We start from the raw sequence: 14,782 nt of genomic DNA on the forward strand, positions 1-14,782 counted from the left end.
TCGGCCAACAAAAAATAGTTTCACAAGTGGAGAGCACAAAGTGCACTGCGGTGTAGTTAACCCAAGATGTAACAGCAATTAACGGAAAATTTGTATATAGGAAAAAGTTCTAGTGTCGTTGTTACTAAATATCAGTACTCTTGGAATATCTGTTGACCAATCAAATTACTTGGTTGGAACTAACTGTTCTATGAGAAATCTTCACCTATCGTGGTTCTTTCTTTTACCTAACTGGGGTGGTCATCGATCAACCGGTATTACCAATCAAGAAAATGATGGTTTGACGCCACCCTGAAGTTGCTCCTACTGAATGGCTGTCCCTTGCAGTTCTGTTGGTTTGCAATGCGAATGAATCAAAGTGACTTTCACATAGTAAACTTTCTTCCTGAGCACGAAGGATTACAAACCAATTTTATTTCAGGTGGCACAAAAGGCCCAGTTTGCTCTCATGTTGACTGGACCAGAATAATACTGGCTTTTTTTTTTTGCGAACTCTTGACTGTGGAGACTTTTCAAAATCAGCTTTTTTTAAACAGGCTTTCTAGAGCTGCTTTTATGATTGTGTTTTTTATTGTTTTGAACTTCATTGTGTTCACTGTAAAGCACTTTGTGTCCTCTATCTGTGAAATGTGTTATATAATAAAGTTTACTTACTTTTTTAAAAGTAAAGCTTTAGCATTATTGTACCAAATTTTTAACTCTTTAACATGTAAACAATTGCTTATACATTTCTTAAACCGGTATTTTGCTTTCAGTTACAGATATCTGGAACTGAGTTACGCAGTAATTTACCCAATGACATATGCATTCGTGGCCTGAGGAACAGATTCAGCTTGAAAATTGCTCGTAAATCTAATATTGTCAAGTAAAACACACAGGCCTAATTGGATACTTTGAAGTTTATTTTTATGATTATGCTTTAGAAATCAATTTTGAGGGATATAATTGGTCTGGTGTGCAGGTTTTGTTAATAGAGCATTTCTTATTTTATTAATTTACATTTTTCAACAGGGTTTATTGTTTGTGCTGGTGCTGTTGTCATAGATTCCGTTACCTTCCTGTGGAGTAAACTTTGTGGTGAGGTGTGTTTAAATGACTGATTTTATGCACCCGGAGGGTATGTGATTGGGCACCGCACCTCCAACAAATAAGGTGTGGCTGCTGGCAAAGCAACGTTACTCATAACCTTGTCTGCATTGACTTTTGTGCAATCATGACTTTGTGTCTGCTGTGAGCGTTCTGAGTGATTCAAGTGTGAGATGCTCACACATGAATATGTGTCTGACTTTGCCCTCAGTCACAGAAATCTACAATAAAGCACAACAATGGACAGCACAAGATAAGTCAGAGAGAGCCCAACCACTAAGTGGTTAGTGGGGCATGAGGCACGAAGACTTGAGTCTTTCTAAGTCAGGTTGTGTAAACATTTTTTTCACATAAAGTATGGCTGTGTTCCTTTTAAATGTTATCTTTTCTGGCATTGTTTATCAGCACACACTGTAGTGTAGCTGTTGTCATCGTGGGAGCCATTCAAATAAATTAGGGTTATACTGTTTGAAATCCAATTAGTTGGTTGTAAAGTGAATTTATGTACCAATGATATGAATAAAACATGATAAATTAAATAATAATAACTTTTGCATAACACCCACAAACTGTATTTTTGGGTTATACACAACATAGGTTCTCTACTTTTAAACCATCCCTGAGCAGCAGTGGGCAGCCAAAGTGCAGCACCCGGGAGCAGTTAGGGGTAAGGGCTTTGCTGAAGGGTCTACAGTGATGGCCCGCAGCAGATTCAAACCACAACCCTCTGCTTTCAAGTCCACTTATTTAACTTTTAGGCCACCCCTCCCAACATGGTGAGGAATCATATAGAGACATGCAGAGAACAGCCTCACAGAATAGACAGAGTTACTGTTAATGCTAATACTACGTTACGGATGGCGGCCATTCTGAGATTTAGATTTAGAAGGAGGACCGAGTCAGTTTAGAACTGATTAATAATGGATATCTGCCAGAAAACAGGCGTTCCGGGAAGCATGAACTGGACCTCTCCAAACACAATCAAGTCAATCTTAGTGAACCATTAATAGAACTGATTTTTAATAGAATGCCAAAGGTAACAACTCTCTGAAAATAGTCAGTTCTACTCAGTAGACACAGTTGCAAGAAAAAGTATGTCTACCCTTTAGAATTACCTGGATGGCTGATACAAAAGGACAGCAACCCAAAGCACAGAGTAGATAAACAACATAATGGCTTCAGTGCCTTCTGGAGCAGTAGTCACAGTTGACATCAACCCGATGCTGAGCCATCCATGACCTAAATGGAGCAATTCACACCAGAAATCCCAAATGGCTTAGGTTGGGTTCAATAAACACAAGAAAGCTTATAATTATCTGTGAAGTATATGTTTAAGATGACTATTTGTCTATTGTCAACTGCTTCAGTGTATCTTCAACACAGTGAAGCAAAGGATGAGTGGAGTGCTGTATCAGTACTTACCAGTGGAATGGCATACTGCAAATTAAAGCTAGTTAGCATAAATAAAGAGAACATTTGGATATAGTAGTTAATGTTTACCGATCAATTCACTATCACCAAAATCTTTAATCATCACACATTTCATATTTCTTATAGTGATCCTGCACCAATAAAGCATGGATATACTGTATATACTACTCAGGTTTATAATGTAAATCTCACAGACAGTGATGACACAAGCGTGAACAAAGTGAAACATTTTTTTGTTTCCAAGTGCTTCAAGTAGAAAAATAAATGCATTAGGCCAATAAGGACAACTTTTTTTCTCATCTTTGGTAAGTCAACCATTGTTTTGAGGTGTACATGTAACTGAAATGTATAATTTTTATTTAAAATGGACTTTCCACTAATACCTAGGATTTCATCTTTAAGAGTTCTTACACAGGGCCATGGTGAAATAGTGGTTAGCACGTCCGCCTTACAGCAAGAATGTCCTGTGTTCAAGTCCTGGGGTGGACACTTGGGTCCTTTCTGTGTGGAGTTTGCATGTTTTTCCTGTGCTGCGTGGGTTTCCGCTGGGTACTCTGGCTTCCCCCACAATCCAAAAACATTACTTCTAGGTTGTTTTGAGTCTCGAAATTGCCCATAGGAGTAAGTGTTGTCTGTGTGTAGCCCTGTCCAGGGTGTGAGAGAGGCACACTCAGACTCCAGTGACCCTGAGAACAGGAACAAGCAGGTCTGAAAATGGATGGATGGAAGATCTTAAACAATTTAAATTTTAAACAAGAGAAGTTGATTTACTGAGATTTCAAATAATGGCGAAAAATATCTTTTGTACTTTGATCAAAAATCATTATATTGATCTGGATCCACTTCCATCATAATCTTCCATGGCATATGGTCTATCTTTGGTAAAAACTTTGTCACAATCCATTAAGCATTTTTGATGTAAGAACTGCATTGTGTTCAAAAGAGTGCATAATATCTTTAAATTCAGTCCCAAAACACCTTTTAATTTTTTTCAGGCTTTATCGCTCCCCCCTAAGGATGAATTTTAAATGCTGTGGCCTTTAGAGGAGCAGTGTTTAGTAACTCAAAGGTCTGTTTTTGTGCAAGGCAAAAAGAGAGAATGTGCATGTAAACACATGCATGTATGTGCTTGTGTGCCTGAACACACTTGCGTTGATCTGCAAGATTGACTCAGGTACATGGGGCGTGTCTTTGTTCTGTGTATGTGTGTGTAAGAGTGAGAATGTGGTTTTAAGAGGCTGAGCCAGGGCACAGTGCAGGTTTACTTCACTCAGACTAAACTTGAGCACTGTCAGATATGGACAGCCCCTGGTACACTAGAGAGGTTCTGTTCTTGAATCTTGTGATATGGACTTTGATTGGACTCAGCTGCGGCAGCCACAACCCCAATGAGCGGGCAGGTCGACCCAGACATTATATTAGACATCTTCAGAGGACTCAGCAACATCTACTTAACGACCAGCAGATTGAGTATCCATCTCTGTTTGATCGATTGTTTGGCGGACAGACTGTTACCAATCCATCTGTGAAGGACAATGGAGCCAATATTCAAAATGAGGTAACCGACAGATTGACACAAGACGGTTGGACTTTCCTTTTGCTGTCATACACTGCTCTGAGTGTTGGGTGTTGATTGTAGGTCTTATCTATCAGTGAACAAAGGGCAACTTTTATGAATATCATTGCTATTTGTTGTGCAAAGGATTACTGTAGACAGAGGTGTAATTGGAGAGTGCATTATTTTCAATGGCAAAATTTTATATACCTTAACTTGTGGTAACTGAGAAGCCAATTTGTATGTACATCACACCGCTCACTTAGGGTTGCGATATGAGCCTGTTTCTTAAGTCTGAGTGACCTTTTGAGACTAACTTTTTGACCTCCCCCCTAAAAGTTCTCCTTTTGTGGATCCTGGCAAAGATAAAGCTTAGTCACAATGTATTCAACCTAACTAGGAATAAGTCTCATAGATATGTAGATTTGGTAAATGGCCACTCTACTGGTGAGCATTGCTGTCTCTCAGTGCAGGGTTGATTTCCAAAAGGAACTTTATTTTTGACTCATTACATTTTTGCTAAGAATGGCATTGAAAAACACAAGATCTTGACAGTCAAACTGAAAGATCAGTAAGTAAAGATTAAAGATAAAACACTAAATTCTGAAGCCTTATTAATAATTTGGCCTCTCATGGAGAGTAGTGACACCATCTTAATAAAAAGATGAGGCAAAGTTCCTGCATGGATCCTCGTTTTGTTTGGAGTTTACGTTATATGCAAGTGAAGGTCTTTCCCAAGGCTTAGTCTGACAACATGTAGGTAAATTAGAGTGACCTAAAAAGGGTAAAATTGAAAGACAGATGGATTTTCTAAATATTTGGATTCCAATTAAAATAGTAGACAATTTAACGAACCACGGTAAATTTTACTGAGCGTGTTGTTTTTACATTCTGAGTTCATTTAATAACACCAAAATAAACATTTTGGTGTCTTCAGTTATTGTGCTGAAACTAACTTTTGTTTAAAAGCTTTACAGTCAAGCTGAACTGTGTTGTTTTTGTGTCTTTGCATTCATGTTTTTCAGAAATGTGCTCCTGGTTACTACAGAAACAGTGGATTGTTTTTCGACAGCTGCATTCTCTGTGAATGCAACGGTCTGGCTGATGAGTGTGAGGACAGGACCGGGAAGTGCCTGGTTAGTCATATATTTCATTTAAAGTGCATGTTAATGCCTCTTCCTCCACTACGTAAAGCATGGCTGACTTTTCCCCAGCAATGCTATAACCTGAGGATACCTATTGTATTCTTTATGACCTGGTACAAATTTAAATTGAAACTTTTGCTGTGATATGAAACATTTAAGATCAGGCTTGTGTTTTCATGCTTTGTATTGATCCACAAACAAGCAGCTCAAAGCCAAATGATCACAAGCCACTGAGCTCATTGCTGAAGGCAAAACTCCAGATAGTTTCAGAGACATGTCTCAAGTCTTTGAGTTTGGATCATGGCTCAGAGACTGTTGGAATTTTTGGCCCCTTAAGCTGCAAATCATCACTGACTTTTGAGATGAACATGTTTCAGCCTATAGTATATGTGGTTTTGTAAAAACTGACCACTATTAACTTGAAGATCAGACGGTTGAGTGAATGACAAATATGTTTGGCAGCAAGTGAACGTGTTCTAACGTCAGATGTGTTTAAAGCAGAGGAAAATGTAGAAAAGTATGGTGCGCTTTTTATGTAGTTTGCAAGCAGAGTTGATCTACAGAAGGATAAAAAGCATACAATTTGAGAGACACAACAATTACGGTAGTCAATTGGCCTACTAATGCCCCAATACTCAATCCTTTCCAAAATCTGTGGAATGATTACTTTGCCTTCCTCAGTATAAAGAGTACAGAAAATGCTGCCTGAGTTCTTTCACCAGAGGTAATAAGTGAAACGATGGGGTGTGGTACATTTTGACACGAAACATGTAGCTGCAGCCAAAAAACTCAAAGGAAAACAATAAATCTGTACCTGCAGAAACACATTTCACTTCTTATTGTCGGCTTCAAAAGCGTTTGTTCACCTGGAGAGAAATCAATCATACTGTCCTCAAAGCAAATAGTGCACTGATTACAAAAACAATCATTATTGTCACATCATCAACTGAACATCTTTTATATGTAAATAATATAATAAGTCTAAATCAGATATCTTGGAAATATAAACAATGTGGTTGAATCATTATTTACTCTCAACGATGGCTTTTTATTAAATAAACAAAGTAAAAAATGCTCTACTTGTTTTGTTTGTGATTTCCAGGACTGCAAGTACAACACAGCAGGAGACCAGTGTGAGCGATGCAAAGATGGATATTATGGAAATGCTGCTCAGAGAACCTGCAGAGTGTGTCCCTGTCCTTTTACCACACCTGAAAACAGGTTGGTGGAAATCATGACCTGAAATAGGGCTTTTTGTTTGCAGAGGTAAATGTTACATTTTTTTATGTGGGTTTACAGTTTTGCAGCAGTTTGCACAGATGTTTTCGGAGATGTCGAGTGCATTTGCAGGACAGGCTACACTGGTGACAGATGTGAGAGGTGAGTGTTGGTGTGTTGTTTTAAGAGATGTGCAGATTTGTGAGTGGGGACATGCCGTCTGCAATACTGGAAAACCCTAAAATGATTTTTTATAAGTAATAAATAATAATCACTTTTTAGACTGTGTTGAGGTTTATGTCTTAAAGTGCTTGACCGTGTGCTTGAGTATCACATCTAACATGTGTAAAAAAAGTTACTTTACTCTAAGTTACATTTGAACCCTGTTTCATATGTAACTTAATGAATCCATGCTAACATTTAAGGTGTCATCCTGGTACATCTCTCTCTCGATCAAATCTGAAAACAAACTCTCCTGTGTGGTCAATCAAGCTAGAATTAGTTCAGCTCCAAACACTGCTTTGTGATCAGGAAGCCATCCTGATCACAGAGGAGCCACCTTATCACTCATTCTAGTTACTGCCATTAGGCAGACGTTACAAAGTCGATCTGGCCAAACATTTACATTTTTTAAATGTACCTTCATTTACATGTTTGAATGTGTTGTGTCCATGTCGAAATATAATTTCTGTCACTTATTTTGGACAGACAATAAAGTTTCTTATCTTATCTTATAATTCTAAAATGTCGTCATATTATTTGTGATTAAAAATAGTTCATAATATATATTTCCATTAAGTATAGCTTAAGTTTTCAATCATAAAATCCTATATGTTAAGATGCTTTCTGATAAACAGTGGGCCTGATTGAAAACACAAATGGCATAGCTTTATCTTTGGGTTAATGCTATATTAATAAAATGCTGATTTATAAATTTGTTATTAATGTCACTGTCACCAAATTCGTTTTAAGACTCCTGTAAGATTGTGTAGGAGGCCACTGTGTATTTTCTTCAAAGGTAAAAATCCTTATATTGGGATGATTTTCTTTATCTTTAGGGAAACAAAACATGTCTTCGAGCAATGTCAACATTTTTTTAGTTTTCACAGGTTTGTTGCTTCTGGAGTTACTTAATCTGCTTATAAATACCTAGATGCTATTTTGATGTCATTATCTATATTTTACACTGTATTGACCAAAGGGTTTGGCCATACTGGTAAAAATAATTATTTATAATAATTGTTACAGAAATGATGATACAATAGTATTTATTTCCAAAAAAGAAAGAAAGAACGTTTCTGTTTATCAAGGTGTACTAAAGACATGTCTTTAAGAAAAGTATTGCACAGAGGTTTACATCGCCCCTGGGATTGTCTGATTCCTTGACTAATGTTATAGGAGGTGTGTCTATTGTTTCTTTTGGGAAAAGAAAAGAAAAGGTGTCTTCTTTGAATGTACTTTGTTCCTGTATTTTCCAGGTGTACTTCAGGTTACTATGGTGATCCACTGACACCTGGAGGAAGTTGTCAGCCCTGTAACTGTGGTAGTGGTAAAACCTGTGATCCCAAAACAGGAGGTTAGCTTGTTAAATCATCTATGTTTATGTTTAATTTCAACTCACTTTTATTGCACTACTTTTTAATACTGTGCTTTTGCTATTTTTAGCTTGTAGGAGTACATTGGAGCCAGGAGACACGAACATAGATGAAAAGTGTAAAGGTGACCTAAAACTTAAGTCTTGTAGGGTCATATGGCCTCATAACTTCTAGTGAAAGACATGTTGTATTGTATCACAGAGTGCGATAACTGTGCTGAGACTTTACTGCATGACCTGGAGAAGATGGATGATGGGTTAAGAAAAATCAAGGCTCAGTTGGACAACGCCTCTGCCAGTGCCTCCTCACAGGACCGACTAAAGAAGCTGGAGAAGGCTATGTTTGACACCAAGGTAACCATTCAGTTAGGGTAAAATCTAGACCATGATGTGAGAAAGAGAGAGAATAGAAATCTGTGGAGCTCTCTTTGTTTTGGCAATTTCTTCCTGTGACAGAGACATCAAGGATGACCCCTGTCGACCAGTGTTTTTTCTTTTTCTTTTTCCTTCTCCTTTTTATCTAAATGCTGAGTCAGCGTAGGTTGTTTCAGAATGCTAAAGATAGGCAATGATGTTAGTCCACTATCTAAATCTTTTGAGAAAGCTATGACAACTAAATTAGAACTGTGTAATAGTTTGTATGTTTAAAATGTAGAAAACCATACAATAGTATGAGTATAAGACAACATTCTAGCAGAAAGTTTCATTTTGCGTGGTGTAGTGGTCCGCACGTCACCACATTCTCCTCACAGAAAGAAGGTTGGATTTCAAGGCCTGGGGTGGATACTTGGGTCCATTCTGTGTGGAGTTTGCATGTTCTCCCCTGTGCCTGTACGACGATTTCCTCCCATCATCCAAAAACATGACCAAGGGTCTCTGTATTGAACGGCAGTGTGAGTGGTTGTCTGTCTGTGTGTATGTTGCCCTGCGATGGACTGGCACCCTGTTCGGGGTGTACCCCCGCATAGTGGCTGATGGCAGCTAGGATAGGTACCAGGTACAGGATAGGCCGACGCGGCACTGAAAAGGAGCAAGTGGGTCAGAAAATTGACAAATGTTGACATTTTAGCTTTTTAGTCATCCGAGTGAATGCAGCACAACGATTGAGCATCATAGATCCACTCTATTAGAATGCACTCTTGTTTGGTATATTTTAAGAAAATTGAACTTCACAAATATGCTGTACATCTTACCACGCTATTTTGTACATTCACCAGAATCTTGTCAACAAATACCGATCTGCTATCAACTCCCAAAAAAACAGACTCGACCAGCTAGAAGACGACATGATGACTGTTGAAGACGATATCAGTTCTCTTGAAAACAAGGTATGAATGCAGACATATTTGTTCAAATAACTCAGCATAAAAATGTTTGTCATACAGTGTATAATTATGCATTTTTAAAATTCAGGCCGATAAGAAAGCTGCTGAGGCAGATAAAGCTGTATCTGATGTTGAAAAAACCCACACCAGGGCAAAAGATTTGGACTCAGAGATTGAAAAGATGCTAAAGAAAATCCAAGGTATAAAGAAATCCATCTAATATTGTTTTACTGATGTCTGGTTGCAATTGTTTTCTTGGTTGTATTTGGTTTTTCAGTGTATTCATTTCTGCTGTGTTGGCATAAGTAATGGTGTGGAGTGTTAAATGTTAGCATTGTGTTTGATTTATCTTCAGATCTTTTGGACCAGCTCAAGAATGAAGGCAACCGAGGTGATACACCTAATGAAAACTTTGCTAAATTGCTGGAAGATGCTGAACGCATGGTGGATGAGATGAGGAACAGAGACTTTACTCCTCAGAAAACAGCTGCGGAGAAAGAACTCGAGGAAGCTAAGAAATGTATTCATTATTCAGTTATTCATACTATAATTTACTGTGAAGCCACTTAATTTGGTGCAATAATCATTATCTTTTCTCACCGTCTAGTGCTGGACAACATTAAAACAAAAGTAACTAAGCAAAGTGATCAGAATGAGGAAAAAGCTGAGAAGATTCGCGGTCTTCTCCAAGGTTATGAGGCAAAGTTGAAGGACCTGGACGAATCCTTGAAGGATGCAGTAGAACTAGTGAAGAATTCCAATACACAGAACAATCTCAATGGTCAAACAATGATGGACCTTCTAGTAAGCATAATATATTATAAGTCACTAAAAACTTTAATTGTTGTAAAGTAGAGACTGTAGAGGATTTATAGGATTAGAGTACAATATGTATCACATGAAGCATTTTTTATTTAAATAAGTTCAGACGAAACAGAACTTAAAATTATGACCAAGAAGTATCATATTCATATTTGACAAACATGCTTTTTAATCAGTCAAAAATGTCCTAATTGAGCTTGACCTGTCTCACCAGCTCTTTTAATCATGTAAATGAGGTTTGTTACTGTCATTTAATCATAAGCACATTTTCCCAACAGAAACGTAAAGATGATATAAAAAAGGAGCATAAGACTGTGGAGGATCAGATGGCTTTGGCAAAGGATGAATTGAAGAAAACCGAAGATTTATTGGAAAAGCTCACAAATAGTAAAACCGTATGTCGAACTGTTTTCTTTCTTTCTCTCAAATGCTTTTTGCACGAAGAGCTGTGCAACCACCACCTATCACAACACAGATGTTTCTTCATGAGCTAAAAACCTTTTAAACTACCAGAAATTGTGGGTACAAGAAATGGCATTCTGCAATCCTTAACCAGTCAGAACAAGCCATCTCGCTTCATAACAATCAGTGTTGGTACATGTTGCACTGTGAGATAAGCCTATTGGCATTTCCTGGTCTGATGAACCAATCATGCCCATTTCCTGGTCTCTCTCTTTTGCAGGAGTATGAACAATTGGCAGCACAGCTGAACGGGGCCAAGACTGATCTGACCAAGAAGTTGAACAAGATCACAAACGCAGCAGCTAAGAAGGACCTTGTAGAGGCTGCAGAGAACCATGCCAAGAACCTGCTGAAGCAGGCAAAGGACCTCGAGGAGTGAGTTTCCCATGTAAACACAAGGACACGTTATGAAGAAAGTCAAACTGAAATCCAAATTAATTTATTGTTTTGTTTTTTCAATTTCAACTGCACAGTTTTATTAATGTTTTTCTTTGGTTTTCTGGAATAATCTCAGTTTTTTCTTCCCTTGTTCTTTTCTTAAGAGGAAAAGATTGATCAAGTTGTTTAGAGCCCATGCAAACACTCAATCATATATGTCCAGTCTAAAAAAAGTTTATGTTATTTATAGAGTCATCAGCTGAAAAGATTTTTAACAGTAGTAATCTGTTGTTTAAGGTCATTATCTGACATGCGTTAACTGGTAACACGTACAGCATGTGAATCATTTTAAATCTATTGTTGGATTCCTGATGAGATAAGAACATTTACTTTTCCTTCTCACCATGTTTGGATGTAAATGATCCACTTCATGTTTAATCTTCAACTTGATGGCACAGGTTTTGAAATTTGTGATACCAGCAAAAAAGTACTAGCCACAGATTAACTCATTTGTTTTTGAAAATTCAGTTTACGATTCCAACATATCAATGATTACTCAATGATGCAAAATTATACTCCTACAATCACATTTCATACTACATTTTGAGACAAAATTAGGACATTTTGCTCAGCATAATATTTTATTGGTGGTATTGTGATGTTTATATGTGAACTTTTAATTGGGTTCTTGTCATGGTGACTGATTTCCTATGTATGAGGAGTAATTGTCTTGACCATAATGATTTGTGTAAAAGTTCTGTGAAGAACGCAAGTGGACGTCCTGAAGTGCAAAATGCAAAGGATGCCGTCAACGCCTACAAGAATATTACGGATGCCATCAATGCTGCAGAGGCAGCTGCCAATGAAGCCAAAGATGCAGCAGATGAGGCTTTGAATGTAACACACACTCATATTTGCAAAAATGAAAAATAAAAATGAATTTGCTAACTGTTTTTTATTCATTTTCTTTGTTTATGTCAGAATGTAAAAAGGCAGAAACTCCCAGAAAGAACTCAGAACTTGAAAGACACCAGTGAGGAGCTTCTGAAGAATGCACTCGATGCACAGAAAGACCTTCAAAGTATTGAGTCACTTTTATATGCTGTGGTTAATAATTTAGCAAAAAACCTGCCCAACACCTGCTATTTTGTGTCACAGATGCTGCAAGCATCCTTCCTGACCTCAAGAAACGCCTAGCAAATGCTGACAAGAAGAAGACATCTCTGGAGAATGACATACAGGCTGTGGTGGATGACTTGAATAATGTGAACAGAGGTAGAAAGGATCAATTCAAGCTTACATGTTTAAAGGACTTTGTCTGATCTGATGTAACTTTTCTGCTTTAAACAAACCAGAGAACATTCAGGATCTTATTGACAACGCCAAAGCTAAGGCTGCTGCAGCCAATGATTCAACCGGCTTAACAATGGACCGACTTAATGCCATCAGGAAGGAACTTGACAAAATTAATGTGTCTCCAGTGGACACCAACCTTGGCAATGTATTGGACGATGTGGATAAAACTGGTGAGCAAAGATACTTCTGGTACATTCAGGGCCATGTCTTATGTTAAATATACTAGAAGTGTAAAACATTTGTTCCTTTATCATAGCACATGTTTGTGGCTACAACAAAACTCCAGATCATTTGGGCTGTTTCTGTTCTGCAGTTGTTAATCTATTGATATTATCTAAAGCAATCTGATGAAGGTAGAGCAGTATATAGGAGTCAATGCTTAACCATCTCCAGGATAGCAGAGTCTGGCTTATGTGTGGTCCAATGAAATGGCAATATATTAATAGCAAGATGTCAAAATACCTAATGTGCTAAAGTTTGTGTGTCTGTGAATAGATAGACTAGCCAGAAATGTCTCATGTCCACTGCTGCACTCCAATGCACTAGGAGTCCTGGAACAGGACCGCACCCTAATATGTGGAGGTGATCTGGTCTGATGAAGCCATATTTAGTTGTTTTGTTTGCAAAACCTGTACTAATGTAGTGTAATTCAGGCAGTTATTATATTCCATGACCAACATTAGTGCCTGGTGAAGCACTTTGGACTCAATTAATGCACTTTAGTTTCCTAGCAAAGCATAAATGTAAAGTTAATCCGAGTCTCAGATACACAGGGAGTGCGTGTGCGCGTGGGTGGGTGTTTGTGTGATGCAGTGGTGTATTCTGTCCAGAGTTTTCACTCTGCTCAATCTAAGTTGGAATTGGCTTCGTCAAACTACTGCAACTCTTTATAGCAGTGTTTCCCCACCAGGAGTACTGTACATGGAAACATAATTGTAGTTTATTTACAAATGTATATTTTTTGTCCTTAGTGAAGAACTTGTGGAACACCATCCCATCATTGAGCGATAAGATCTCTGAGGTGACCAACCTGACAACACAGTTTTTTCCAAATAACAACATCACAGAAAACATCAAGAAGATCAAAGAACTCATCGAACTTGCCAGGGATGCTGCAAACAGGGTGAGGAGTGTTTCTAAAAATGTAGCCTTACTTTCCGCAGGCATTAACTTCCTGATTTCTTTCCAGATTGGTATTCCCATGAACTTTGTAGGCGATGGTCACGTAGAACTTCGTCCACCACAGAATCTTGACGACCTGAAAGCCTACACAACCCTTTCCTTGTTGCTGCAGCGGCCAGAGGGAAGAGGGGATGGCCGACGCAGGCGCAGACAGACAAAAGAGGAGGACTTGTTTGTGATGTATCTTGGCAGTAGAGATGTATGTAATTTAATTGTCCATAAACATGTATCTTCAATGAGGTTTGTGATATTATTAAAAACACTAATTAACTGTATCCTGCAGTCTTCTAAGAATTACATAGGCATGGCTTTGAGGAAAAACATTTTGTTCGGCGTGTACAAACTCAATGGAGTCGAGTATGTGATGCAAACAGGCTACATCACCAAATCTAAATCAGAACCCGCCACGTTTGACAAAGTGGAACTACGCAGGTAAGAAAATGCATCTATTCTTTCTGCTCTACTGAAGTCTGATCCTTTCTTTAAAAAGGAATGTTTGTTTTTGTCACCTAATTTAGAATTTACCAAGATGCCCAGATGGTCCTCACCAAAGATATAACCTCACCTAAACCTGGTGAACCTATTCAGAGCTCTTCGCTGGGTGAGCAGAGCAAGAACCTACTGGATATGAACCCCAGTGACATTGTTTTCTATGTTGGAGGCTACCCTGACAACTTCACTGTAAGCAGCACAGGATTCCCTCAGTCCATTGGTCCCTTCAAGTCACGTCTAACTTTTTTTGTTTTTCATGCAGCCACCAGCGTCACTCAATTACCCCAAATACAAGGGCTGCATTGAGTTTTCCTCATTTAATGACAAAGCCATCAGTCTCTATAACTTCCAGAACGCAGTGAACATCAGCCAAACTCCGTGCTCGAGGTGAGGAACTGATCACCTTTGAATAAGAGTTCATTGAATCCTATAGTACATTATAAATTTACATTATTCATTTAACACATTTATCACTACTTGGGTAAATCTAAAGTACATTATCAGTCAAATTAACATTTTTAATAAGTAGTAACAAACTTTAAATAAAGAGAAGATAATTGATGTACATTATGTTGCATATTTGTATTGGCCTTGAGTCAAAAATCATTCTAACCACATCCAAATGAAATCATACATGCAGTGCTCCCTTCCCCAAGGAGGCAACATCAAGGTGTTAGATAAAGTGAAATTCAAACCACCATTTATTCATATTCTGTTCACACTTGATACTGTACAG

The 14,782-nt window shown here is 38.0% G+C and overlaps 1 protein-coding gene across 2 annotated transcripts in view; it reads left to right on the top strand.

Annotated features, from left to right (window-relative positions):
* The window catches only part of LOC114479849 (laminin subunit alpha-3), a 68,681-nt gene that overhangs the window by 50,145 nt on the left and 3,754 nt on the right, over nucleotides 1-14,782 (top strand). For both annotated transcript variants that reach the window (XM_028473755.1, XM_028473756.1), the window contains 21 exons: nucleotides 5,098-5,208; nucleotides 6,320-6,438; nucleotides 6,517-6,597; nucleotides 7,914-8,011; nucleotides 8,101-8,154; nucleotides 8,232-8,383; nucleotides 9,247-9,357; nucleotides 9,443-9,554; nucleotides 9,710-9,874; nucleotides 9,962-10,158; nucleotides 10,455-10,571; nucleotides 10,859-11,013; nucleotides 11,772-11,913; nucleotides 11,998-12,097; nucleotides 12,175-12,291; nucleotides 12,372-12,542; nucleotides 13,344-13,495; nucleotides 13,562-13,753; nucleotides 13,838-13,986; nucleotides 14,073-14,235; nucleotides 14,309-14,433. In XM_028473755.1, coding sequence (XP_028329556.1) covers nucleotides 5,098-5,208; nucleotides 6,320-6,438; nucleotides 6,517-6,597; nucleotides 7,914-8,011; nucleotides 8,101-8,154; nucleotides 8,232-8,383; nucleotides 9,247-9,357; nucleotides 9,443-9,554; nucleotides 9,710-9,874; nucleotides 9,962-10,158; nucleotides 10,455-10,571; nucleotides 10,859-11,013; nucleotides 11,772-11,913; nucleotides 11,998-12,097; nucleotides 12,175-12,291; nucleotides 12,372-12,542; nucleotides 13,344-13,495; nucleotides 13,562-13,753; nucleotides 13,838-13,986; nucleotides 14,073-14,235; nucleotides 14,309-14,433 — 2,783 coding nt within the window. The remainder of the gene's footprint in view (nucleotides 1-5,097; nucleotides 5,209-6,319; nucleotides 6,439-6,516; nucleotides 6,598-7,913; nucleotides 8,012-8,100; nucleotides 8,155-8,231; nucleotides 8,384-9,246; nucleotides 9,358-9,442; nucleotides 9,555-9,709; nucleotides 9,875-9,961; nucleotides 10,159-10,454; nucleotides 10,572-10,858; nucleotides 11,014-11,771; nucleotides 11,914-11,997; nucleotides 12,098-12,174; nucleotides 12,292-12,371; nucleotides 12,543-13,343; nucleotides 13,496-13,561; nucleotides 13,754-13,837; nucleotides 13,987-14,072; nucleotides 14,236-14,308; nucleotides 14,434-14,782) is intronic.

This window comes from Gouania willdenowi, chromosome 17, assembly GCF_900634775.1.
Source record: "Gouania willdenowi chromosome 17, fGouWil2.1, whole genome shotgun sequence".
Taxonomy (NCBI): Eukaryota; Metazoa; Chordata; class Actinopteri; order Blenniiformes; family Gobiesocidae; genus Gouania; species Gouania willdenowi.